Source organism: Tupaia chinensis, unplaced genomic scaffold, assembly GCF_000334495.1.
Source record: "Tupaia chinensis unplaced genomic scaffold, TupChi_1.0 Scaffold000668_1, whole genome shotgun sequence".
In the NCBI taxonomy this organism is placed as follows: Eukaryota; Metazoa; Chordata; class Mammalia; order Scandentia; family Tupaiidae; genus Tupaia; species Tupaia belangeri.
This window is the reverse complement of record NW_006160190.1, coordinates 246,172-272,665: the sequence shown is the minus strand read 5'-3', so window position 1 is coordinate 272,665 and position 26,494 is coordinate 246,172. Positions and strand designations below refer to the sequence as shown.

Below are 26,494 nucleotides of genomic sequence, written 5' to 3'. Positions count from 1 at the left end.
GCTTTCTGTAGTGAGGATGTCCCCTCCCGTCCCGCTCAGGGATCACGTGTCGCGAGGGGTTGGGGGCTCTAGACATGGGGGCCGCCACCCGCACCCACACCACCCACCTGGGGTCCCCGTCTGCAGCCCCCTGACCTGACCGCTGCTTTTGTCTCCGCACAGCTCGGGTCTGGGGCTCTGTCTGAACAACCGGCCCCCCCGGCAGGACTTCGTGTACCCGACGGTGGCGCCCGGCCAGGCCTACGACGCCGACGAACAGTGTCGATTCCAGCATGGAGTCAAATCGCGTCAGTGTAAATACGGGGTAGAGAGAGCCTTCCTGCTTTCCTTCCTGGGAGGGAGGGGTGGGGTCTCCGCCGGGGCACCCACCCGGGCAGTGCGGGCGAGAGCGCCGGCATGAGGGGTGAAGCGAGCCCCCGTGGGGAGCTGGGAAGAGAGAGGAATGTGAAAGGTACAGACGTCCCAAGCAGTCAGAATGGAAGGCACCTCCTGCATCTCTGGACTCCTGATTTGAGGGCTGGTCCAAGGGGGCTTCTTTGGGACACGAGGCCACCTATGGGCTGCAGCCAGACCAATGTCCTAAGACCGTCTACTGAGCATTTTTTAACTAAAGGTCCAGACTTGGTGAAAATAGTTTCCCCAGTAAGAAGCTATCTTCTCTACTTGGCAAAGAACTGGGACGTCCTGTCTTCACCCTGCCCCGTTTCCTCTAGACTCCCCTGCCTGTCCTTGGCTGGACGGATTCTGAGCCTTCTGAACTGCTCTCTGTCCCAAGGTTCAGACTCCCCAAGTCCCAGTCCATAAAGAAGCAAGCCGGGACGTTCCACTCCCAGGTCCCCACAAAATGCTAAAGACCAGGACCAGCAGTTGGCATAATGGCTATGTCGCGGGACTCCTATGTAGTCGACTGCGGTTTGCGTCCTGGACCCGGTGGCTTAAACTCACGCCAGGCACGTGTGCCTGCGTGCCCAAGATCCCGCCAGGAGAATGGAGGAGAAGGAATTGTGGCGTTGCCTTCCCCCCGGGGGGTGATTTCTCATTGTCTGTCTCTCTGTCTTTCTGGTGAGCACACGTACCCTATAGCAAAAACCTCTCCAAAAAAAAAAGATGCTAAAGACCTGCTCACTTTCTGCCTCCGCCAGGATCTGTCCCTCCCCTACCCACCTCCCTTGAGTCCCTAAACACACGCCATAGCTGCCACCCAAAGGACCCGAGCCCAGGCCCAGTCCCCCATCTCCTCAAGACTCAAGGAATAGGAGTTTGCATGCCCATGTTCAAGCTAACACCATGTTGCTAGGGTTTTTTGTTTGTTTGTTTTTTGGAGAGTTTTTTTTGTTTGTTTTTTTGTTTTTTGGAGAGTTTGTTTTTGTTTTTTTTTTTGTTTGTTTGTTTGTTTGTTTTTGCTATAGGGCGCGTGCACTCACCAGAAAGACAGAAAAAGACAGAGAGACAGAAAGGAAGAAATCACCCCCTGGGGGGGATGGCCATGCCGCAATCCCTTCTCCTCCATTCTCCTCTCGGGATCTTGGGCACGCACAGACGCACGCCCAGCATGAGTTTAAGCCACCAGGTCCAGGACTAGACCGATGTGATATTTTAAAAGCCGAGTGAAACCAGAAGACCAGGCTGAGTTTCTAGCTGAGAAGTGTCCTCGGTGAGGGGACAGAGGAAGCTATCTCTGGAGGAGGCTCGAGGGGTCACGTAGGCCTCTAAACGTAGGCCTATGCAGGTCTCTCTCCAGCTGACCTAGGAAGTATTCCTTTTTGCAGCCATTGGTCAGTTTAATTTTGAATCTTCAAAACATGGAAGGGTTATGTTCGATGAGGGGATTACACCTGATTATGAAGCGGGAACAGGAGGATCGCTGCTTCTTGGAAGACCATGGGAGGTGCCAGAGGGTCAAGGCATGGCCATACCTGAAACCAGTGGGGCTTCTGGAGGGATATTAGCCTGGACGGACAAGGTCACAGTGACTCTCTAGGGCTGGTCTGGCTTCCTGCCATGGACTGGACTTGCTGCCAGGGCCTGGGCCAGTCCAAGCAGGATTCAGAAGGGGAAAAGGCAGAGCTGATTTTTCACTGGGGAGAGCAGAGCCACACTCCGCATCAACCCAAACTAACCTCTCCTCCCAAACTCACAACCCCCAGTGTTTAAAAGCACTGGAGGCTGGGACCAGCAGTTAGCGTAATGGCTATGTCGCTGGACTCCCACGTTGTCGACCGCGGTTCGCATCCTGGACCCGGTGGCTTCAAACTCACGCTGGGCCCAAGGAGAATGGAGGAGAAGGGATTGTGGTGTGGCCATCCCCCCTGGGGGGTGATTTCTCGCTTTCTGTCTCTCTGTCTGGCTGGCGAGCGCACCTTTCGGGGCGGGGAGCGCACGCCACCTATAGGGAAAGGAAAAAAAAAAAAAAAAACTCCAAAAAGCACTGGAGGCTGCTCTGCTTTTGGAGAACAAAGAACCACCAAACTTGATTTCTCAAAACTGCTGTGCTCCTCCGGCTGCTTTGCCCATCCCTAAATTTAGAAGGTGCAAGGGGCTGAACCATGAAACGCATTACAGTACAGACCCTGCATTTAAGATACAGGTTTGGGCTAGGCCATGGCCTGGTGGTTACGGGAGCCAGATCTCATATGACTGACCGCAGTTCAAACCCTGGCTGGCTTGAAAAACAATGCCAGGTGAGGGGCCAGCAGGTGGCATGGTGGTTAAGGTGCAGGACTCCCACATGGCTGACCACAGTTCAAGTCCCAGACCTGGTGGCTTGCTCTCTCACTTTCCTTTGCTTTCTTTCTCTCTCTCTCTCTCTCTCCAGTCAAATTAAAAGATAATTATTCAAATTTTAAAAATTAAAAAGCCAGGCACATGTGCGTGCGTACCCAAAATCCCAGAAGGAGAGAGAAATGGAGGAAGAAAAGATTAGAAGGATGCATGCTTCTTCGCTCTGGGACCAATGCATGTGCCCCTGCCAAGTTTAACAAAAGGGGGGCACTACTTGGCATGGTAGTTAAGGCTCTAGATTTCCAAATGACCAACAGTGGTTCAAATCCTGGACCTGGTGGCTTGCTTTCTCACGTTCCCTTTCTCTGTTTCTAGTCAAATTAAAAAATAACAAGAAGGGGTCAGCAGTGGTGTAGCGGTTGGGCCACTGGACTCCCCCATGGCTGACCACAGTTTGAGGCCCAGACCTGGCAGCTTGCTTTCTCACTTTCCCTCTCTGTCGCTCTCTGGTTAAATTTTTTTAAATAATAATAAATGAAATTAAATAATTCTTAAAAAAAAAAAAAAAAAAACTGGGTTACACTCCAGGCTGCTCCGTAAAAGCTGTGTGACCTCTAACAAGTGACTACCCATCTGAGCCTCGGCTTTTTCCCAGTAAAATGGGGACGATACCTGAAGGAGTTCATGACGCACCTAAGTGTTCATAAATTCAGCTTATTGGCACCGATGTCCCCAGACCATGTCCCCCAAGGGAATCCAAGAAGACTCGTTGAGACCCAGGAAAGGAGCGCTGGGGCCCTGCTCCAAGCCGGGCGGGCTGCCTGAGGGAGGAGGGAGGAGGGGCGAGCCTGAGAGGGCGCCTCGGCCCGCAGGAGGTCTGCCGCGAGCTGTGGTGTCTGAGCAAGAGCAATCGCTGCATCACGAACAGCATCCCGGCCGCCGAGGGCACGCTGTGCCAGACGCACACCATCGACAAGGGGGTGAGCGCCGCCGGGGCCACGCCCCTCGAGCCTTAGGCCACGCCCACCTGCTAACACTTTCCCGGAAACCACGCCCACTGCAGTAGGCCTCGCCCCTTGTGTTTCTCCCGTGGCCTAAGGCCACATCCCCACTGCCTCGGGCCACACCCTGCACGCCTGTCTTTGTGCTAGCTGGCTCCGCCCCTGTGCTCCACCCCTGTATTGAGGCCACGCCCCACTGCCTCATGCCACGCCCTGCACGCCTGATTTGTGCTCGCTGGCTCCGCCCCCGTGTTCCACCCCTGGCTTGAGGCCACGCCCCCACAGTTTCATGCCACGCCCTGCAACCCTGTCCTTGTGCCACCTAGACCCCTGTTGGTGGCTGGCCCATGCTGAGGCCACGTGTCTTGTTTAAGCAGTGTCTGGTCCCCACCACGCCCCTGTGCTACCTGATTTTGTGCCCTTCCCAGAGGGGTTATGACTTTCAGCTACGCGTTGGAAAGACGGATACGGGGACATCGATCCCACGCCAGACTCACCCCTACCCTCCTCCTCTCACCCCCACCCAGTGGTGCTACAAGCGGGTCTGTGTTCCCTTTGGGTCGCGGCCAGAAGGCGTGGATGGAGCCTGGGGCCCCTGGTCCCCGTGGGGCGACTGCAGCCGGACGTGCGGGGGCGGTGTGTCCTCTTCCAGCCGTCACTGCGACAGCCCCAGGTCAGCCCTCGGGACCCCCCTCCCTGGAAACCTGGGCAATTTCCTTTTCCAGTAGCCCCTTGGCCATCTGTCCCTTGTGTCCCCACCCCTTGCAGGCCAACGATCGGGGGGAAGTACTGCCTGGGCGAAAGACGGCGACACCGTTCCTGTAACACGGACGTGAGTCCCCCAAGACCCCGGATTCGGCACCTTCTCCCATGACTGACTGAGCAGGTGGCGGGAGGGTAGCTGCCTACCAAGTCCTCAGGGCCTGGCAGTGGTCACCTCCCTTACCTGCTCTCTCCCTCCCACCCCCTGCCCAGAGCCCAGTTCCCTGCCCACCCACCACCCAACCTCCCATTCTCCCTCTCCCTGATCTTCACTCTTTCAGTTAGTCAGTCTTCCACCTCGAAACTATTCCTTGCCCCATAATTCTCTCTGCTGTAGTCGAACGTCACCCAAAGAGCCCGCCCTTGCCCTCTGACATCCCCGACAACAGCCCCTGACCCGCCAAACCCAGGGGCCACATTTTTGTCCCCAGCTTGCCCCTGTCCCCATGGCAGGTTCTCTCTGGGTCTTCTCTGCTATCCCTTAACTATCAGGGCTCCTAGGAGCAGCAGGTGGCATAGTGGTTATGTCACTGGACTCCCACATAGTCGACCGCCATTCGAGTCCTGGACTGGGGCTCTTGCTGGGTGGGTGTGCATGCAGCGTGTCCAGGATCCCGAGAGGAGAATGGAGAAGGGACTGTGGCATGGCCATCCCCCCTGAAGGGCTTTCTCACTTTCTGTCTCTGTCTCTCTCTGGCAAGTGCATGTACCCTATAGCAAAAGTCTCTTTAAAAAGAAAACAATATATATGTATATACAGGCTCCCAGGGCTAGATCCTGGTGTAGTCAGTAAGCAAAGGCCTTACTGGAGGAGGTGGTGTCCAGAGGGCCCAGAGAGCCCTGGGGTGAGCAGCCCTCCCCAGCCTGGGTCCTGGAGGAGGCCCCTTCTCCAAGGTACCAGCATGCCACCCGCACGCTCGTGCAAACCTCGGTATCTTCTCCAAACCCTGCTCCTTTCCAGGCCTGAGACCAGAAACCCAGGCACCATCCCCTTCTGGGCCCTAACCTCAAAGGAATCACCTAGTCCCATCTCAGATGCCAGTTCAGGTCACCTTCCTGTCTCACGTAGTCCACCCTGGCCTCCACGTCGACTTCCCAGCAGTCAGCCTCACTCCTCCAGCCCAACCTGCTCTGAGCGTCATCCTCTGCCCTAGCTGCCCCCAACACCCAGCCGCACTCCCTGTCTTCTGGCACCCCCAGGACTGTCCCCCCGGGTCCCAGGACTTCAGAGAAATGCAGTGCTCTGAATTTGACAGTGTTCCCTTCCGTGGGAAATTCTACACGTGGAAGACGTACCGAGGAGGTGAGTGGGGCGCCCCGGAGGACGGTCCTGGGAGAGTCTGGCTGCAGGTGGATGGATACAACCTCATGGGGTCGCCCTGAGTCCTCTGCTTACCCCAGGAGCCAGAGTGCCCGGATGTGGTTAACCCGTGCCCTGCCAGGAACTACCTCCCCTCACTGGTCAGTCCTATTAGGTCTGGGGTCTGTCCCTCCGGGCCTCCCCTCCCCCAGGAAGCAGGCAGAGAGTCCCGGAGTGGCCTGGCGGAGGTCTGATGGGGCCGTGCCCCCCAGGGGGCGTGAAGGCCTGCTCGCTCACGTGTCTGGCAGAAGGCTTCAACTTCTACACGGAGAGGGCGGCGGCCGTGGTGGACGGGACGCCCTGCCGCCCAGACACCGTGGACATCTGCGTCAGCGGCGAGTGCAAGGTGGAGGGGTCTCCCAGGGAGCAGGCGAGGACGTGGGGGTCGCGGGCACCTCGCTGACCTCCCACCCGCCCTCCGCCACCCCCACCACCCCTTCCCCTCTCCCTGCAGCACGTGGGCTGCGACCGGGTCCTGGGCTCCGACCTGCGGGAGGACAAATGTCGAGTGTGCGGGGGCGACGGCAGTGCCTGCGAGACCATTGAGGGGGTCTTCAGCCCAGCCTCGCCTGGGGCGGGTGAGAGAGCCCAGCTTCCCTCCTGCACCGTCGCAGGGGCAGGGGCATGGCTGGTCCCACCGCAGTGGCCAGGATTAGGAACTCCACACAACCCCCAGACCTAGCGGGGTGTCAGGGACCCCCAAAAGTCCTGGCGATAGTAGTTCAATGGAAGGGTCTTAAGAGACTGGCTTGAGCTCTGGGGTGAAAACCTTGGTCGTGGCAGTCCCCTCGTCACCCAGGGGGACTCATGCCAGACCGGGAGGGAGTGGGGCCCACTCTCCATGGTCTGTGAGCCAGAGGGGCTGGGGGCTGTCTGGACGAGTGGGAAGAAACTGACCAGAAGAGGGATGGTCGGAGGATGGAGAAAGCACCCACCTGGGCTGAAGATGTGGGATAGAGGGGGTGTGCTCAGGAAACATCTGGAAGAACAAGAAGGTGTTGAGCTGAGACATAAGGAGGTTGAGGAGCTCAGGGGACATGGGAGTGCCATCTGATGGGGTGACGACCAAGAGCCAGGAAAGAGTTGAAGATGGGGGGGGGCTAGGCTTAGGGATACCTGACCTTGACCCCCAGGTTCCACAGAACTGACCCCCCACCCTGTGGGCTGGAGAGTGACCTGGAAGGAGTACAGAAATCTGTCCCAGGGTGAAAGTGGAGCTTAGGGGACCCAGCCCTGGAATACTATGGAGGTCCCACCAGAGAAACCAGAATTCTTGGTGGGCACGGGTGGGCAGGGAGGAGGGTTCACAGGAGCCTAAGACCCACCCGCAGTGGAACCCCCTGCACACCCAACTCTGACCCTTGTCCTCATGTGGCTCAGAGCCTCGGTGATGCCACTCCCCTCTGTAGGGATCTGAACTGTTGGATCAGATCATTCCGGTGGTTAGACAGGCAGGAAATTTGGGTTCGAATCCCAGGCCAGCCACATCGCAGCTATGAAACCTGGGGGAGTTGCTTCTCTGCGCCTGGATCTGGTCATCTGGGGGGATGATATCCACTAGGTATTGACGGGGCTGGAGAGGGCACACGGGGGACCGGGAGCTGCAAACACTTAGCATAGTAATTAGCTGTTATCGCAGGCCAGGGACGGGGGAGGCAGGAGTATGGGGGAGAGGCCGGGCGGGTGACATCTGAGCTCTGTCCAGGGTACGAGGACGTTGTCTGGATCCCCAAAGGCTCCGTGCACATTTTCATCCAAGACCTGAACCTCTCCCTCAGCCACCTGGGTGAGTAGAAGTGGAAGGACGGGGCCAGCAGGGGGTTAAGGGCGCTGGACTCCCACAGTCGTGTGGTTCAAGTCCCGAACCTGGCTGCTTGCTTTCTCACTGTCTCTCTTTCTCTGTTTCTATCTGGTCAAATGTTAAAAATAATAATAATGAATCAAGTTAAATAAAATGATTTTTTTTTTAAAGTGGAAGGATGAAACATGGGGGCCAGGGGGTTCACTATGACTGGGGTCCTGACTCCTACTCTGTCCCCCAGCCCTGAAGGCGGACCAGGAGTCCCTGCTGCTGGAGGGGCTTCCTGGAACCCCGCAGCCGCACCGCCTGCCCCTGGCCGGGACCACCTTCCAGCTACGACAGGGCCCAGACCAAGGCCAGAGCCTAGAAGCCCTGGGACCCCTTAACGCGTCTCTCGTCGTCATGGTAACAGCAGGGCTGGGGGAGCGGTGCAGGAAAAGATTGGCCTCCTTTGGGGATGGACACGCCCTGTGATCCCTCTATTGGTGGCCTGCCTGCCCGACCCCCAGGTACTGGCCCAAACAGAGCTGCCTGCCCTCCGCTACCGCTTCAACGCACCCATCGCCCGGGACACCCTGCCCCCCTTCTCCTGGCACTACGCACCTTGGACCAACTGCTCAGCGCAATGTGCCGGCGGTGAGGCCGGGGGCGGGAGGTGCAGGGTGCGGGCGCTGGGCACCAGGGCTGAGGGTCCCTGTGCCACGGGAGCTCAGCGAGCCCCCCCGCCCTCCCCCAGGCAGCCAGGTCCAGGCGGTGGAATGCCGGAATCAGCTGGACAGCTCGGCCGTGGCCCCCCACCACTGCAGTGCCCACAGCAAGCTGCCCAAGAGGCAGCGCACCTGCAATACGGAGCCTTGCCCGCCGGAGTGAGTGCCCGCCGGAAGGAAGGGTGCCCAGGGTGGGGCGAGTGCTCCAGGGGTGGAGAGCAGGCCAGTGCTGGGACAGGGTGACCACTGGCTGAGGCTGGAGGGGTCGTGTTACAGGAGGTAGGGGGGGTCTAGTTCAGAGTGGTCCCCAAAGTGGAGGTCAGGTGTGGAGGCGTGTTTCCTGGGCCAGCTGGTGGCATGGTGGTTAAGGCGGTTGGGTCCCACATGACCAAGTGAGCAGTTCAAGTCCCGGACCCAGTAGCTTGAAAACACACCAGGCACATGTGCGTGTGTGCCCAAAATCCCAAAAAGAGAATGGAGGAGAAGGAACTGTGGTGTAGTCATCCTCCCTGGGGGGAGGGGGTGCTTTCTCTCTCTCCCTTTCTCTATCTCTGCAGTTGGCATACACATCATATAGCAAATTTTTTAAAAAGGGGACCAGCGGTTAGCGTAATAGCTATGTCTCTGGACTCCTATGTAGTCGACTGTGGTTCGAGTCCTGGACCCGGTGGCTTAAACTCAAGCCAGGTGCGCCTGCATGCATGCCCAAGATCCCGAGAGAATGGAGGAGAAGGGATTGCGATGTGGCCATCCCCCTGGGAATTATTTCTCGCTTTCTGTCTCTCTGTCTCTCTCTGTCTCTCTGGCAAGCAGCCTTATAGCAAAAACTTCTAAAAAAAAAAAAAAAAAAAGAATGATGATGTTTCTTAATCAAGCAAACAGTCCCCTTAGGGTGAGACACCTTCATAACTCCTGTTTGAGTGCCGAGTATGGTACTCCAAGATTAGAGGGTGCTCCCCGCTGGGCAATAGCCCCCCAGACTCAGTGCCGGTTTGGGCAGGACGCTGGTGGTGGGGAAGGTGAGAGTAGGTCAGTGCTACAGCTCTCCGGTTGGGGCCCTAGCCCTGCACACTCGCTCAGCCCCTTCCCTGCCCTGCCCCACAGGTGGGTTGTGGGGAACTGGTCCCGCTGCAGCCGCACCTGCGACGCCGGCGTGCGCAGCCGTTCCGTGGTGTGCCAGCGCCGCCTGTCGGCCGCCGAGGAAAAAGCACTGGACGACAGCGCTTGCCCACAGCCGCGCCCGCCAGTACTGGAAGCCTGCCAGGGCCCCTCCTGCCCTCCGGAATGGGCGGCCCTCGACTGGTCTGAGGTCAGCCGCCCCTTCCTTTCCACCCACATCCAACCAACTGCCAGTGCAGAGCCCGATGCCCGCTGAGGTGCCTCTTTGCAGTCACGAGCACCCCTCCTAGGGGGCAGCTTCCCTTTTCTCCCTCCTAGCCAATAACCCTGCCCTCTGTTGAGCATGAAACGCCCCCTCCCACTTCAGTGCACCCCCAGCTGCGGGCCGGGCCTGCGCCACCGCGTGGTGCTCTGCAAAAGCGCCGACCATCGCGCCACCCTGCCCCCGGCACACTGCCCTCCTGCAGCCAAGCCTCCGGTCACCATGCGCTGCAACTTACGCCGCTGCCCCCCGGCCCGCTGGGTGGCCAGCGAATGGGGCGAGGTAGGGGGCGAGCCCAGCGAGTACGGGCAGGGGCAAGGGAAGGGGCCACGGCTCGCCATTGGCTCAGCGGCGCTTCTCCACAGTGCTCGGCTCAGTGCGGGGTGGGGCAGCAGCAGCGATCCGTGCGCTGCACGGGCCACAGCGGCCAGCCATCGCGAGAGTGCTCCGAGGTCCTGCGGCCACCCAGCACGCAACAGTGTGAGGCCAAGTGTAACAGCGCGCCCCCAGAGGACGGTTCTGAAGGTAGGTGCGCGACGCCACTGGGGGCCCTGGCCAGAGGACAAGAGTTGACTAGTAGTTTGTCTTTTTTTTAATCACTATTTTATTGAATTTTTAAAATTTTTTTAAAATTTATTTTTATTTAACTCTACTTATTTGTATATTTATTTATTTGAATTTGACCAGAGAGGGACAGAGTGAGAGAGAGAAAGAGAAAGTGAGAAAGCAAGCCATCAAGTCTGGGATTCGAACTGTGGTCAGCCATGTGGGAATCCAGTGCCCCAACCACCATGCTACCTGCTGGCCATTAATTTTTATTTATTTATTTTAATTTGACCAGAGAGGGACAAAAAGGGGGGGGTGAGTGAGAAAACTAACCGCCAGGTCTAGTCCTCGAACCACAGTGGGCCATGTGGGAGTCCAGCTCCCTTAACCACCATGCCACCTGCCAGCCCCTTGGCCGATGGCTTTTCCAAATGACTAGAATACTTTCCTCTGTCTTCATGTGGCCATAGGTCACTACTCATCACCACTCCATCGTGGAAAACATGTACTAAGTGCCATTGTGTGCTGAGCTTTTAAGGCATCTGACCTGGGTGCTCAAATTCAGTCCCCCCCTCCCCCGCCACTTCCATGACCTTTGCCCTATTCATCTCCACTGGTACATTATGTGCCTAAGGATTTTTTATTTGAATGATGAGCTTCTTCATCTCAGGCCTTATGGACATTTGGGAGTGAGTCATTCTTTGTCCTAGGGGGCCAGCCACACGGGCCTCCCTAAAGTTCCCCAGTCACCCCCCACTCAGTCATCCCATCTCCAGACCTTTGCCTGGACTATGTCCTCTGCTAGGTGTACCCTCCATGCCCCTCTTCACCTGGCTAACTTCAACTTATTCTTCAGCGTCAGCACAAATGTTTCCTCCTCCCAGAAGCCTCCCCAGATGCCCCCAACAAGGTGGGAGTCCTCCTGCCTGTTTAATCATTCTTTTTTTCTTTTTAAAGAATTATTTATCTTAATTTCATTATTGTTATTTTATTTATTTATTTATATTTAGCTTTATTTATTTATTTATTTATTTATTTATTTTATTTGACCAGAGAGGGACAGAGCGAGAGAGAGGAAAGTGAAAAAGCAAGCCACCACATCCAGGTCTTGATCCGTGGTTGGCCATGTGGGAGTCCAGCGACCCTACCCACCACTCCACCTGCCAGCCCCAGGACACTTATTTTTGATAGAGAGGAAGAGACGCTTCTGGGTACTGAAAGCAAAGTGCCACCTCTCTGTACTTCTATTTCCTCATCTTTCAAGTGAGGGATCATATATTCCCTTGAGGGGGTACTGCACGAGGGAAATGGGATAAAATAACCCACACGATGACCTTTATTAGCGTGGGGCCTGGCCCTGCGTCACTGACCACTCAGTGGAAGCTCGTGTGTCTTGGTGTAAACAGTTGCATGCCGTGATCACAAAATACACAAATACTCTGAAAATGAGTGACCCAGCTGGGGTCAAGTTCCTCACTTATTTACTTATTTATTTATTTTAGAATTTTTTTTTTGAACTTTATTTATTTGTTTATTTATTTTAATGGGACCAGAGAGGGACGGGGGTGGGGGATGAGAAAACAAATCACCAGGTCCGGGACTTGAACTGTGATCAGCCCTGTGGGAGCCCAGCACCCTTAACCACCACACCACCTGCTGGGCTGGTCCTCACTTTATTAAAAGGGGAAATGAGAGGGGACGACAGTCCCAAAGGGGTATCAAAAGGATCATTGGAAAGGGAATCTTTTTTTCCATTAAAATGTGTCCCTTGGGGCTAGCAGGTGGCAAGATTAGTGCTGGATCCCACCTGGCTGTGTAGTTCGAGTCCCAGACCCAGCAGCTTGAAAATCATTCTGGGAATGTGTGTGTACATGCCCAAAAAGTGAGGAGATCGGAGAAGGAATTGCGCCGTGGCCAGCCCCTGGGGTGCTTTCTCACTTACTCTCTCTGTCTCCCTCTGGTAAGCACATGTGCTCTATAGCAAAAACTTCATTTTTTTTAAAGAATTATTTATTTCCATTTGTTGTTATTATTATGTTTTTAATTTGACCAGACATTGAGAGAGAGAAAGGGAAAGTGAGAAAGCAAGCCGCCACATCTGGGACTCAAACCGCAGTCGGCCACGTGGGAGCCCAGCACCCTTAACCACCACACCACCTGCTGGCCCCAGGCGGGAAAAAATATATATTTTATTTAGCTTGCTTTATTTATTTATTTATTTATTTATTTATCTATTTATTTATTTATTTAATTTGACCAGAGAGGGACAGAGCGAGAGAGTGAACATGAGAGATAGAGGGAAAGTGAGAAAGTAAGCCATCAGGTCCGGGACTCGAACTGTGGTAGGCCATGTGGGAGTTCAGAGCCTCTAACCACCACGCCACCTGCTCGCCCCAGGCAAATTTTTAAAAAAGCGTCTCAGTCAGGCTCAGACCCTGCACTCTCTCTCTAAAGCCTCAAACTAGCCCTAATGGCATGGGTCTCCTTTGACAAAGCCTCCTTTGACAGTTGAGGAAACTGAGGCACAGAGTAGTCAAGCTACCCAGGGACTAGCAGTGGGCAGACCCCAGACGCACCCCTGCAGGAAGGGGCGCGGAGACCTGACTGCCTCTCTTCTCCCACCCCCCAACCCCCCAGAATGCAAGGATGTGAACAAGGTCGCCTACTGCCCCCTGGTGCTCAAATTTCAGTTCTGCAGCCGAGCCTACTTCCGCCAGATGTGCTGCAAAACCTGCCAGGGCTGCTAGGGGGCGCGCGGCACCCGGAGCTACAGCTGAGGACCAGCCTAGGCGTCCCGCCAGCGGGGGCTCGGGGTGGGGCCGGAGCGAGGAGTGAAGGGTGGGGTGGAAACGGAAGTTATTTATTGGGAACCCCTGCAGGGCCTCTGGCTGGGGATGCAAAGGGGCTGGCAGCCCCCAGGGCCCCTCTTCAACCCCTCTCCCAGTTCACATCATAAGACCCCCCTCCCGGGTGACCTGGAGAGGGAATAGCCCCCCCACCCCGTGTCCACCCTAGGAGTCGCCAACGCTCCTCCCCGCTTTGATCGGAATATGTACTGTGAAGAGTGGGGGTGCAGAGGGGGTCTGCCGGTGCCCTGCCCCCCAGCACTGTCCCGCCCTCCACTCTGAGCTGGGGGGAACCTGTCTGCTATGGGGGGAAGGGGGGTAGCACCACCTCCCTGACACCTTCCACCTGACCAGACCAGGGGGAAGCTCAACCCAACCTCGGCCCGGCCTACCCCAAGGGGACCCCAACACTAGGCCACCCCCATCATGGTGCTACACACCCTGCCCTGGGGCCCACACACCCCTGCCAGGAAGCCCTACGTCAATAAAGTTCTGTCTTGTGTAGATTTCCGAGTTTGAACAGGTGTGTGTCCATGTGTGTCAAATCCCCCCTCCTCCCAGGCTCCCGAAGCCACAGCAGCCCCTCCCAGGTCATCCCCCCAGAGCCCAAAGGAGGCTTTTACCAATGCAGACCAAAATGGGTGATTTTAGAACAAAATGACAGCTTCCACCTGAGGCTGTCATGTGACTCGAGACCCGCCCTCCTGGCCACCGTGCATCCACATGTTCCAGCTACACCCGCCTCCGTGAAACTCCTCAGCCGGCCCACTCAGTCTCCCATCTCCAGGGCTCTGCCTGGGCTGTGTCCTGGGCCAAGTGTCCCCTCCATGCCCCTCTGCACCAGCTAACTCCAGCTTGGTACGAGCACAGCCTCCTCCCAGCAGCCTCCCCAGATTCCCCCCGCAAGATGGGAATCCCACCCACTAAGTGACTCAAAGTCTGAAGACGTCGCTGAGATTTGCATGTACCAAGCAATTCCAAGCAGTAGACCCGGCTAGACCCGTTAACTGGATCCTATGTGACTGATCCATTCCAGCCCCTGCGATTTGAAAATCATGCTGGGCACGGGTGCATGCGAGCCCCAGATCTAACAGGATGGAGAAGGGATTGCAACGTGACTGTCCCCAGGGAGGGGTGTGTGCACTCTCTGTCTGTCTGTCTGTCTGTCTCTCTCTCTCTCTCTCTCTCTCTCTGTCTTTAGGGACATCATGCCCTCTTGCAATAAAAGAAATTTTTTCAGGGCCAGCAGGTGGCATAGTAGTTAAGGGGCTGGATCTCACATGGCCGATCTCAGTTCGAGTCTTGGACCCAACAGCTCGAAAATCATGCCAGGCGGGTGTGAGTGTGTGTCCAAAACCCCAAGAAGAGAAGGGATTGCAGCATGGCCATCCCCCTGGGGAGTGATTTCTCAGTTTCCTTCTCACTGACTCTGTCTCGTGGTGAGCATACATGCCTTATGGCAAAAAAATAAAATAAAAATAAAATAAAATAAATTAAAATTTAAAAAAAATTTAAAAAAGAAGAGAAAAACTATTTTTTTCATTTAACTATTAATACAATAGTGTGGCAGTAAGAGAGACAGGCTCCTTCCCAGATGTGGCCACTAGGGGGCACTGCTCTTGCCACCTGGAGTACAGGGACATCTCTGACCTCGGGCGGGATCAGAGATAGGTCCGGACACGGGGTCCTGCCATGCTCCCCAGTGTCTGGTTCTGGTTCTGTTTCAGCCGTCACCTGGAGGTGTCAGGAGGAGACCCGTACGTGGTCTCTCGGTGCACTCGCACCCAGACAGGGGCCAGCGTATAGCAGGCCCTCATGTGCCAGGTCCCTGGTCCCTGTTTAACAACAAGGAAACAAGGAGACCAGGTCACCCAGGACGTAGACACGTCTGAAGTGCCGCTTCACTCCCCGGCCCAAACCCGTCCTGGGATGGCCCCGAAGAGGCAGCAGCCACGAAACCCACGGACCTGAGTCCTATTGGCTGCAGCGGGTGTCTCCCGAGGAACTGGGGAAGGGACCTGCTGGGGCCGGGCCATGGTGACCATCCATCTCTGACCTCCCCCTTCAGGCTCGGTGCCCCAATCAGCTCCCCCAGCCCTCCCACCACTGCCAGAGCCCTCTCCCCGCCCCCAGGGGCCCAGCTTCCCTCCCCCGTGGCCACGGCCCCTCCCGCCAAAGGAAGTGAGAGGGGCTGTGGTAAGAGGAACTAAAGCCAGGAGTCCGGTGAAAGAGCAGGAGTGGGGCCATGCCTGAGCCACCCCCAAGAGCCCCCTGAGCCTGCACCCCGTTACGACCTATTCAGGGGCCCCCAGGAGCCCAGACACCACCCCCCACCATGGTAAGTCAAGGGTGGAACCTAGAAGTGCAGGGGTGGGTGGGGCACCCTCCAAGGTGGGGGGTGCCTGAAGTGCACCATCGGGAAGTGGGACGATGGGGAAGGAGCACCTTTGAGGGGCCCTTGGTGGGGCTCAGGGGCCCCCAGCATCCTTCACCAGGGACAAAGCTCCCACCAGTGGTGGAGAGGATGCCAGGGAGGTGATGGCACACCAAGGATGGGGCAGGAACTGGGGCGCAGAAGAGGGGATAAGAGAGTCCAGAGGGTCAGAGACATACGCCCTTTTCCGGAAGGATGAGCCCCGTTTCAGGCTCCGCCGAGTTCCCCATCTCCCTCTGCATCTCCCTGCGCAAGTCACTTCCCCTCCCTTGGCCTCAGGCCCCACGGATGTCATATTTGGAAGTTATTTTTCGGGGGGCCTTCTGGTTGACACATTCCATCTGTGGGTCCAGCTGCCTTGTGTCCAGAGCTGGGAGGGGACGCCGTGTCTCCTGAGGAGCACGGTGTCATGACGGCACTCCTGTGCGGGTGGCGGCTGGTGTGGCCACGGAGGGAGGGGATGCTGAGACACTATGCCACCTCCCTTAGGGAGGACAGCAGCTAGGATCCCACAGCCAGACGCATCTCTGCCCTCTGGGGTTGAGGTCTGGTGATGGTGACAAGGTTGGGGAGGCTGTCACGATGATAGGGCGAGACACGGAGGCGTTACAACATGCACAGTGAAGAGAGCCGAGTGCAGCCGTAAGAGTCGCTGCTACAGGCTCGTGCAACTGCGGGCCACTTCGGCTTTCATTTTTTGTCATTCTGTCAGTGAAGGGCAAGGGCGTATGGCTGGAACAACGATCGGGTTTTGACAATTTCAGCAGAGCGGAGACAGGGAGATGGGACCAAAACATTGCATTCATCAGAGAGAGAATATCTCCTTTCAGAAAGCCACGGATAAACCGGGCATCCCTGGTCAAGGAGCCCTCTGGGTCATTTACCACCAAACCTTCAGCCTGGAACTCTGAGCTTGGGATGGGAAACCTAAGATACAGCCATGGCATGGAGACCCAAGCACTCAGATGGGCAGAAAGGGATCAAAAGAATACAGGAAGTGCTTTGCTACTTAGAGGAAAGGAAGTAGTACAAAATGCTTAGTCAGCACTCTATGTGGCAGACGGGTCTGGGAGGGAAGAAACACGCTAAAAAAAAAAAAATGGAAAAGAAAAAAAATGAAGCGCATCTCTGAGGCTGATCCCACCGTCTGAGGGTGCTGAAATCTTCCCGAAGGAGTGATGGGTGCCAGGAAGGTGGTTGGAGGATTCGATGGAACAATGTCTGCAAAGTCCTTAAGGAGCACATCACATGCATTTCCTACACACTAGCTACCGCTGCGGGTGATGCTCTTTCATGGCTGGAGTTTCCAGGGGGGATGGGTTGGAGGTTATGATGGAGGAGTTGTTGTTCTGGTCAGTCACTGTTTGGTTGTTGGTGTCATTGGTTGTCATAGTAGCCATTGCTGTTGGTTGTTGGAAGTTGGAAGTAGCAACGGTTCTTGGGAGAGTTGTTGGTGTCATTGGTTGTGGTGGTCATTGCTGTTGGTTGTTGCAAGTTGGAGTAATAACAGTTCTTGGGAGAGTTGGTGTCATTGGTTGTGATAGCCATTGCTGTTGTGTGTTGCAAGAAGGAAGTAACTGTTCTCAGGAGAGTTGTTGGTGTCATTGGTTGTGGTGGTCATTGCTGTTGGTTGTTGCAAGTTGGAGTAATAACAGTTCTTGGGAGAGTTGGTGTCATTGGTTGTGATAGCCATTGCTGTTGTGTGTTGCAAGAAGGAAGTAACTGTTCTCAGGAGAGTTGTTGGTGTCATTGGTTGTGGTGGTCATTGCTGTTGGTTGTTGCAAGTTGGAGTAATAACAGTTCTTGGGAGAGTTGGTGTCATTGGTTGTGATAGCCATTGCTGTTGTGTGTTGCAAGAAGGAAGTAACTGTTCTCAGGAGAGTTGTTGGTGTCATTGGTTGTGGTGGTCCTCACTGTTGGTTGTTGCAAGTTGGCAGGAATGACAATTCTTGAGAGAGCTGTCAGTGTCATTGGTTGTGATGGTCATCGCTGTTGGTTGTTCCAAGATGGAAGTAACAGTTCTTGGGAGAGCTGTTGGTGTCGTTGGTTGTGATGGTCCTCACTGTTGGCTGTTGCAAGTTGGCAGGAACAACAGCTCATGGGTGGGTTGGTGACAGCTGGTGTTTGATGTTGGCTGTTGGTGGATGGCCATCTTTGGCTGGAAATGGTGGTGCTCGGTGACCAGTGGACTGACAGCAGACAGTGGTTGCTGTCACTTGCAGCTGAGTGGTCTTGGCAGTGTTCATGCGCTGTGGGTAGTTCGATGCTGGTTTCTAGTGACCATGGTCAGTAATGCTGGTGGCGATTCACTGTTGGTTTCTGAACAGGTCTGGTTGATGCTTGCTGCTGTATGGAGTGGCTGATGGCAGTCAGTTGTGTGTGGTTGTTAAAGGCTGGTGGTTGTTGATGGTGGTGCTCGTGATGGTGGGGTGGGTAATTGTTAGGGGAGGTCAGTGGTGGAATTGGCCATTGTTTCTGTTTGACTTTGGCTGGTGGTGCTGGTACTGCAGTTATTAGCAAGTGCTATTTGGCGTCATGGGGTGGGAGTGCGTGGAGACAGCAATTGGCTGTCCTTGGTGGGTGATGGTAGCAAAGTGAGGGTCACGGTGGTGGTTTTGAAGGCACAGACACAACATGAGGAGACCACCAATGTGACCGCTTGGGAAGAATCAATAAAATCTGCAATTGGGGACCAGCAGTTGGTGCAATGGCTATGTCACTGGACTCCCACATAGTTGACTGCGGTTCGAATCCCAGACCCAGTGGCTTAAACTCACACCGGGCACGTGTGCATGCATGCCCAAGATCCCAAGAGGAGAATGGAGGAGAAGCGATTGTGGCGTGGCCATCCCCCCTGGGAGATGATTTCTCACTTTCTGTCTGTCTGTCTCTCTCTCCCTTTCTGGCGAGTGCACGCCAAAAAGCCTCTCCAAAAAAAAAAAATCTATAATTGATGCGACATGAAAGGTGAGGACCACACAGAGGCAAGGACGGTTTCTCCACTGAACCCTCCCAGCTCTGTTTCCCAATGAACATGTGAGTCAAGGTTGGGTACCCCGGCTCCAGCCTCTGCATGGGGACGTTTGAGAAGGTAGTGACTGACCCTCGGCAGTCTCCAGCAACTAGACAAGAGGTCGTTTTACTTGGTGATGGGTGCTCCATGGGGCTGCTAATGGTAATGGATTGCATGTGGTTGTTGGTGGCCAGTCTTGAGCGGGAGGGACTTCAAAAAGTTTATGGGGGAAAAAAAAAAAAAACAGGATTAGAGCACAAACTTATTTTGGTGCAAAAAATTTTGAAGGTAGGCTAGCAGGTGGCATGGAAGTTAAGGTGGCTGGATCCCACATGGCTGACAGAATGGTTCAAGTCCTGGATCTGGCAAAAATGGGGGCCAGTAGGTGGCACGGTGGTTAAGGCACTGGATTCCCACATGGCCGATCTCGGTTCAAGTCCTAAGACCTGGTGGCTTGCTTTCTCGCTTTCCCTTTCTCTCTCTGTCTCTCTCTGGTCAAATTAAAATAATAATAGTAATTATAATAATAAATGGAATTAAATAAGTAAATAATTCTAAAACAGAGAGTGAGAGAGGGAAAATTTACTAGGTGTGCATGCATGCCCAAAATTCCAAGAGGAGAATGGAGGAGGAGGGATTGCAGCATGGCTATCCTTCCTGGGGATTTATTTTTAACTTTCTTTCTATCTCTCTCTATCTCTGTCTCTCTCTGGCAAGTGCATGTGCCCTACTGCAAAACTAAGGGGAAGAAAAAAGTGAAACCCATGCATGGTTGTACGTATCCCACATCTTCCATGAAATATTCAAAGACACCCTCGTTTTATGGATGGCGGTTGGTTATTATGAGTTGGTGTTGATGGCAATGGTGATGGGAAATTGCTCAGAAAGACAAGGGCCCCCTTGTGTTCCATGATACCCTCCAATGGGGACCAGCAGGTGGCGTGGTGGTTAAGGCGCTGGAATTCCCACATGACCAACCACAGTTCAAGTCCCAGACCTGGTGGCTTACTTTCTCACTCTTCCTCTCTTTCTCTGGCAAAATTAATGTGAAAATAATAAGAAAGAAAGAAAAATAAATAAATAAAATCATTCTTAAAAAAAAAAAAAAAAAAAAAAAAAAAACCCCCAGTGGGGCCAGAAACACACACAGACCCGCTGCTCCCCGGAGAGAAGGAGACCCTGGGAGTCTTTGGAGGCGAGAATGTTGCTTGCACCCAGCGATACAGGGTGTGGCCCCAGAACCTCACTGAGCTGGGGGCAGGACCCAGGCTCCAGGGGCACCCCTTGGGGGCCGAGGCAGGCCCGGGAGGTGAGAGCCGGCTCTAGCGTCAGCCACAGTAGCTTCACATCCCCTCCTGGTAACCGCACTGTAGCCCAGGACTCCGGCAAGGAAGGAAGTGGCTGTTTCGTTGCTCCCCACTCTGGGGCTCTTGCTCATCGAACCTGGGACAGTTCGCTGGGGCCAATTGCAACAGCTCCCTCCTCCGACCCTCCCTGCTGGTCCTGGGTTCTGGGCCGCTGCAGGTGGCGATGGGGGCCCGGGAGGCCACCTGATGACCTTCGCCTCGGCGCATCTTCACGGCAGCCCCGTGAGGTCTGGGGTCCCCTGTGTCCTCGTTTTCCAAATGGAGATACTACGGCAGGGAGGCTCACCTCAGCCGGGAGAGGATTCTAACTGGGTGACTCCCAAGGCCACACTGTCAACAACCATCTTGACCACACACTCTGCCTCCTCCAAGGAGCTAAGAGACCCCCACTCTGAAGGATAAGTACTGACCCCTACATACCCAACGGTGCCCACCCCATGACACGGCCCCTGCACATCCCTCTGGCCTTATTTGGGCCTGGATGCTCCATTCCAAAGAAACTAGAATCCCAGAGTCCCACACACACCCAAAGCCATCCCAGCCAATGGCTCCTGCCGCCGCCACCACCACTGATTCTGCCCTAGAGGTTCATGTTGCAAGAGCTGCCTCCTGCAGGAAGCCCTCGGTGATACCTCGACCTCTCCTTAGATCCACACGGTCTCCCTTGGGCAACTTGCTTGACCCATGGGGTACACTGAGTGCTCCCCCAAGAGCAGGAGCTGTGCTCAGTCTACCTAAGCCTGGTCTCCACTGCCCTCCGTGCACAGCAGGAGCTCAGGAAATGTGTTCGCTACAGGGCTCAGAAGCCCCAGCCCCGCGGAGCCATCGCCCTGACCAACCTGACCGCAAACAGCCCCTCCCTCCTTTGGCACCAGGAAAGCTGCCCCCCACCTGCCTCACCCCTGGCCTCTGCCTTGGGGCAGGGAGACCTCTCTGAAGAGCGGCAGGGAGAGGCCCCCGCCCCCTAGCCCAGCCACCTCCTGGCCCCGGCTGCCTTTCACAAGAGGCCGTTGAGTCATTCTCGGTGTGGTCATCTGTGACCACAAGCTCTTCCCTGCACCCCCCCACCCCAAGGGAGAGCTGCAGGAACAGACGCTCGACTCAGCCCACGGAGACGACGGAGGGGCCACAGAGAGAGCAATGCCCCCGAGAGCCCCAGTGGGACTTCACTCATTCACTCATTCATTCATTCAGCACGCTCCACCCGCTCCTGTATCCTGGGCCCTGTCTCCAACACTGACCAGCCGCCACTTCCTGAAGGACCTCGGGGGCGTCTTTCCTCTGCATTTGGTTCTTTAGTGCTCACAGTGACTCCCAGGGGGTTGTCATTAGGGGACCCACGTGATAGCTGGGAAAACCGATTCTTGGAGAAGGGAAATGGCCTTCTAGACTCACACGGCGGGTCAACTCCCAAGCCGGGCCTTGAACCCAATCCACGCCATGCCAACATTCCTTTTAAAAAAGAAATGTTTAAAGAATTATTTAATTTTATTTATTCGTTTATTTTAATTTGACCAGAGAGAGACAGAGAGAGAGGGAAAGTGAGAAAGCAAGCCACCAGATCCAGGACTTGAACGATGGTGGGCCATGCGGGAGTCCAGCACCTTAACCACCATGCCACCTGCTGGCCCCCAATAGGATCTTGACACCACGCTCTACCCCTCCAGTCTCTGCCAGCCCTGATCACAGGCATGCACCTGGGCACCCATGGTGCTCAGTGGGGCCCCAGGATGCCAACTCACGGCCTCCCCATGTGGTTCACTTATGCCACTGTCTAACTGCCACGCCAAAATTCTTTTTTTTATTATTATTATTTTATTTAGTTTTTATTTATTTATTTTAATTTAACCAGAGAGAAAGAGAGAGAAAGGGAGAAAGCAAGCGACCAGGTCCGAGACTCGAACCATGGGCGGCCATGTGGGGAGTCCAGCACCCTTAACCACCACGCCCCCTGCTGGCCCCCATGCCAAAATTCTTGACTGCCCTTTACACCCTATATTTGCTTGAGCAAAACCCTCTTTTTCTTCAATGCAAACATCTGTGATGTGATTTTTTTTTTTTTGCCATAGGGTGCATGTGTTCACTGGTGAGAGAGACAAGAGAGAGAGAGATAAAGCACCCCAGGGAAGAAAGGCCATGCCACAGTCCCTTCTCCTCCATTCTCTTGGGATTTGGGGCATGCACGCACACGCACCTGTTGTGTTTTTCTAGCTGCCGGGTCCAGGATTCGAACCACGCAGCTGGCCATGTGGCATCCAACTTTCTTAACCACTGCACCACCACCTGGCCCTGCCCATGATTTTTTTTAGGAGTGTCTTGGGGTGGGCAGTGCCTAGGGCAGGATAGAGAGGGAAAAAATGGCAGGAGCCTGGAGCAGCAGAGTCCACTGAGGCGGGCAAGGGAAGGGGGAAGGGCAGGGCGGGATGGAGAACTTAGTCCTCTGGGACCAGCAGTTGGCGTAATGGCTATGTCGCTGGACTCCCACGTAGTCGACTGTGGTTCGAGTCCCAGACCCGGTGGCTTAAACTCATGCCGGGCGCGTGTGCGTGTGTGCCCAAGATCCCGAGAGGAGAATGGAGGAGAAGGGATTGCGGCGTGACCATCCCCCCTGGGGGGTGATTTCTCGCTTTCTGTCTCTCTGTCTGTCTGGTGAGCATAGATGCCCTATAGTGAAAACCTCTCCAAAAGAAAGAAAAAGAAAAAAAAAAAATGAGGCTGGTGCAGAGTCAGGGCGGGCGGGGTGTGTAGGGTGTTTGCGTTGCCGCTGTTTCCGTGGTTACCATCCGAGGCCCCGCCCAGCTCTGCGCAGAGGCTACTTCCTGGCCCTCTCTCCCTCACGCTATGGTCCCCCCAGCCCCGAAACGCCCCACTGGGACCGGCTCAGGAAAGAGCAGACCCTCCCTCCTGCCCCCAGCAGGCCCCAGAACAGGCCACTTGGCTCCCACTCTTCATCCTATTTTCATCTTCTCTGTTCACCAACAAACACGCCCTGGTCTGCCCACCGTGAAAACAGGAAGCACACCCGCCCCTTTCCACTCTGTCTCCACCTCTGCGCTGCCCAGTCTGACCTCTGACCCTGGTGTCACCCAGGGCCTCCAGAGGTGCCTCCTGGTCTCCAGTCATCTGGGACTTTTTTTTTTTTTTTAAATTTCTCAGAGGGTGTGTGCACCCACCAGAGATGGGAAGGGGGGAGAAAGCACCCCCTCATGGGGCATGGTTATGCTGCAATTCCTTCTCACGTGCCCGGCGTGAGTTTTAAGCCACCGGCCCGGGACACGGACTGCGATCGACTACGTGGGAGTCCAGCGACATAGCCATTACGCTAACTGCTGGTTCCCGCAATTCCTTCTCCATTGTTCCGTCTTAGGATGTGGGGCACTCACACACATGCACCCAGAGTGCTGTTTTAAAGCCACTTGGGGGCGGGGCCAGCAGTTAGCGTAATGGCTATGTCGCTGGACTCCCACGTAGTCGACCGCGGTTCGTGTCCCGACCCGGTGGCTTAAAACTCACGCCGGGCGTGTGTGCGTGCGTGCCCAAGATCCCGAGAGGAGAATGGAGGAGAATGGAGGAGAAGGGATTGCGGCGTGACCATCCCCCCTGGGGGATGATTTCTCGTTTTCTGTCTCTCTGTCTCTATCTGGCGAGCGCACGCGCCCTATAGCGAAAACCTCTCCAAAAAAAAAAAAAAAGCCGCTTGGGGGGACCAGCAGGTGGTGGGGTGGTTAAAGCACTGGACTCCCACAAGGCTGACCACTGTGTGAGTCCCAAACCTGGTGGTTTGCTTTCTCACTTTCCCTCTCTCTCCTTCTCTCTCTGTGTCTCTTTCTCGTCAAATGAAAATAAATGAATGAATAAATACAATTAAATATTATTAACAATAAAAAAAAATTAAAAATAAACCAATAAGGCTGCTGGGGCCAGGATTTGAACTGTGCTGTCAGCCATGTGCGATACAGTGACCTTGACCACCAGGACACGAAGCCAAGCTGAACTCGGACTTTTGGGGATTTTTGTTTTGTTAACTTTTGCCAGAAGGTGCCTGTGCTTACTGGAAAGAGTCAGGGAGACAGAAAAAGAGAAAATGAAACAGAGAGCACCCCCAGGGGGGATGGCCACACCACAATCCCTTCTCCTCCATCACCTCTCAGGATTTTGGGCACGCACGCATATGCGCCCGGCACGAGTTTAAGCCACGGGGTCCGTGACTCAAGCCGCAGTTGACCACGTGGGAGTCCAGCGACATAGCCATTACGCCAGCTGCTGGTCCTTTAAGGATTATTTATTTATTTATTTTATTCATTCATTTAATTTAATTTGACACACAGAGAGAGAGAGGAAAGTGAGAAAGCAAGCCACCAGGTCTAGGATTCGAACCATGGGTCAGCCATTTGGGAGTGTACAGCACCTCACCAACCACGCCACCTGCTGGTCCTGAAATAAAGTTTAAAAAAAAAATCATATGATCCCCTGTAATGAAGGGGGGGAAAGGTATTTATAATAAAATGTATCTGCTAATATGAAATCACTTGGGCTATCAGGTGGTGTGATGGTTGAGGCGCTGGACTCCCACATGGCCGACCACTGTTCAAGTCCCAGACCTGGCAGCTTGCTTTCTCTCTTTCTCTCTCTCACTCGGTCCCTCCCTGGTCAAATCAAAAACAAATAAATAAAATATTTTATAAAGATAATCATCATAATAAATACAATTAAATAAATAATTCTTAAAAGAAAAAAACAGGCACCTGGATCCCACGTGGCCAGCTATGAGGGTTTGAGTCCGAGACTTGGCAACTTGGAAAACATGCTGGGTGTGTGTGTGTGTGTGTGTGTGTGCTTGCTCCAAATCCAAGAAAAATGGAGAAGGGACTGCAGTGTGGCCGTCCCCCAAAGGGTGCTTTCTTACTTTCTCTGTCTTTGCAGTGAGCTCACATGCCTTGTAGCAAATTTTAAAGTATATATACTACATATTAAATTATATACCATACATAAATATTATATGTTATATAATTATATTACATACTCTATATATATATATGTTTATATATATATATATATATAAAGATAAAATACATATCACATCACTTGGGCCAGTGGCCCCCAAACTACCCAGTGGAGCCACCAGCCACTCCCACCTGCGCTGGGGTGTGTCTCCATGAGGGTCGGAGCCCCACCCACAGGTGGATGCTGAGCAGGGTGTCAGCAGCCTCCATACCACCCGCAACTTGACCTTCAGTGACGAGAGCTTCCCTGATGTTGAACTGTTACTGTACATGCACTCGTATTCCTGGAAAATACTGTGGCTATCAACCATACCCCCCAAAAAAAACAAATGAAAAGGTACAAAGTACTGTCATTCCCCATTATCCACAACAGGGGGATAGCCAAAACTCCCATGGATGCCTGAATCTTTAGCAAGTTCTTTTTTTTATTCTTGATGTAGGGTGCATGCACTCGCCAGAAAGACAGAGAGAGACAGAAAACGAGAAATCACCCCCCATGGGGGATGGCCACGCCGCAATCCCTTCTCCTCCCTTCTCCTCTCGGGATTTTGGGCACGCATGCACATGCGTCCAGTGTTAGTTTAAGCCACCGGGTCCAGGACTCAAACAGCAGTCGACTACATGGGAGTCCAGCGACATAGCCATTACTAATGCCAGCTGTTGGTCTCCAGGTTCTTAATCCTTAAAATGTATATACTATGTTTTTGCCTATATAAATATACCTATCATAACGTGTAATATACAAATTAAACACAGTAAGAAATTAATAACTAATCATAAAATAAAACAAGCATAACAATATACTGTAATAAAAGTTATAAGGGGTCCAGCAGGTAGCATGGTGGTTGAAGCATCATACTCCCACATGGTGGACCTTGGTTCAAGTCCCTGACCTGGTGGTTATTTCTTGCTTTCTCTCTCTCTCTCTCTCTCTCTCTCTCTCTCTCTCTCTCTCTCTCTCTCTCTCTCTCTCTCTCTCTCTCTCTCACTCTCACTCTCTCTCTCTCTGTCTCCCTCTGGTGAGTTAAAATAATAATAATAAATACAATTAAATAATTATTTTTTAAATTAAAAAAGTTATGGGAATGTGGTCCCTCTCCCTCTCTCTAAGTACCTTATTATTCTCTATTACTTATGTAGTGACTTCAAGAATTTTGTAGAAGGCTGGTCCCATGACCTAGTGATTAAGAAAGTTAATGGAGGGGCCAACAGGTGGCGTGGTGGTTAAGGTGCTGGACTCCCACATGACTAACCACGGTTCAAGTCCTAGACCTGGCAGCTTGCTTTCTCACTTACTCTTTCTCTCTGTCTCTCTCTGGTAAAATTAAAAAACAATAACAAATGGAATTAAATAAATAAATAAATAAATAAATAAATGTTTTTTAAAACCTTGTTTTTTTTTTAAAAAGAAAGTGAGTGGAGGATCAGCCCCATGGCCTAGTAGTTAAGGAAGCTGGCTTAGGGAGTTCTCCGGGTGTCAGCTGGGAACCTTCTCACTTAGCCAACCGCAATTCAAATCCTGGTCCTGGTGGCTTAGGAAAGAAAAAAAAAA

At 54.0% G+C, this 26,494-nt stretch overlaps 2 protein-coding genes across 2 annotated transcripts in view; both read left to right on the top strand.

The window, feature by feature from the left end:
• The window catches only part of ADAMTS10 (ADAM metallopeptidase with thrombospondin type 1 motif 10), a 23,826-nt gene extending 10,197 nt beyond the window's left edge, over positions 1-13,629 (top strand). Inside the window, exons 12-26 of the mRNA XM_006159940.3 lie at positions 160-304; positions 3,594-3,701; positions 4,250-4,395; positions 4,491-4,554; positions 5,685-5,787; positions 6,057-6,190; positions 6,299-6,422; positions 7,550-7,630; positions 7,887-8,050; positions 8,155-8,281; positions 8,382-8,511; positions 9,457-9,661; positions 9,839-10,015; positions 10,099-10,258; positions 12,917-13,629. Of these exons, the coding sequence (XP_006160002.1) occupies positions 160-304; positions 3,594-3,701; positions 4,250-4,395; positions 4,491-4,554; positions 5,685-5,787; positions 6,057-6,190; positions 6,299-6,422; positions 7,550-7,630; positions 7,887-8,050; positions 8,155-8,281; positions 8,382-8,511; positions 9,457-9,661; positions 9,839-10,015; positions 10,099-10,258; positions 12,917-13,026 (1,978 nt within the window). The 3' untranslated portion in view covers positions 13,027-13,629. The remainder of the gene's footprint in view (positions 1-159; positions 305-3,593; positions 3,702-4,249; positions 4,396-4,490; positions 4,555-5,684; positions 5,788-6,056; positions 6,191-6,298; positions 6,423-7,549; positions 7,631-7,886; positions 8,051-8,154; positions 8,282-8,381; positions 8,512-9,456; positions 9,662-9,838; positions 10,016-10,098; positions 10,259-12,916) is intronic.
• Positions 13,630-15,310: 1,681 nt separating this feature from the next.
• The window catches only part of MYO1F (myosin IF), a 40,299-nt gene continuing 29,115 nt past the window's right edge, over positions 15,311-26,494 (top strand). The window contains exon 1 of the mRNA XM_006159939.2: positions 15,311-15,463. Coding sequence (XP_006160001.1) covers positions 15,461-15,463 — 3 coding nt within the window. The 5' untranslated portion in view covers positions 15,311-15,460. The remainder of the gene's footprint in view (positions 15,464-26,494) is intronic.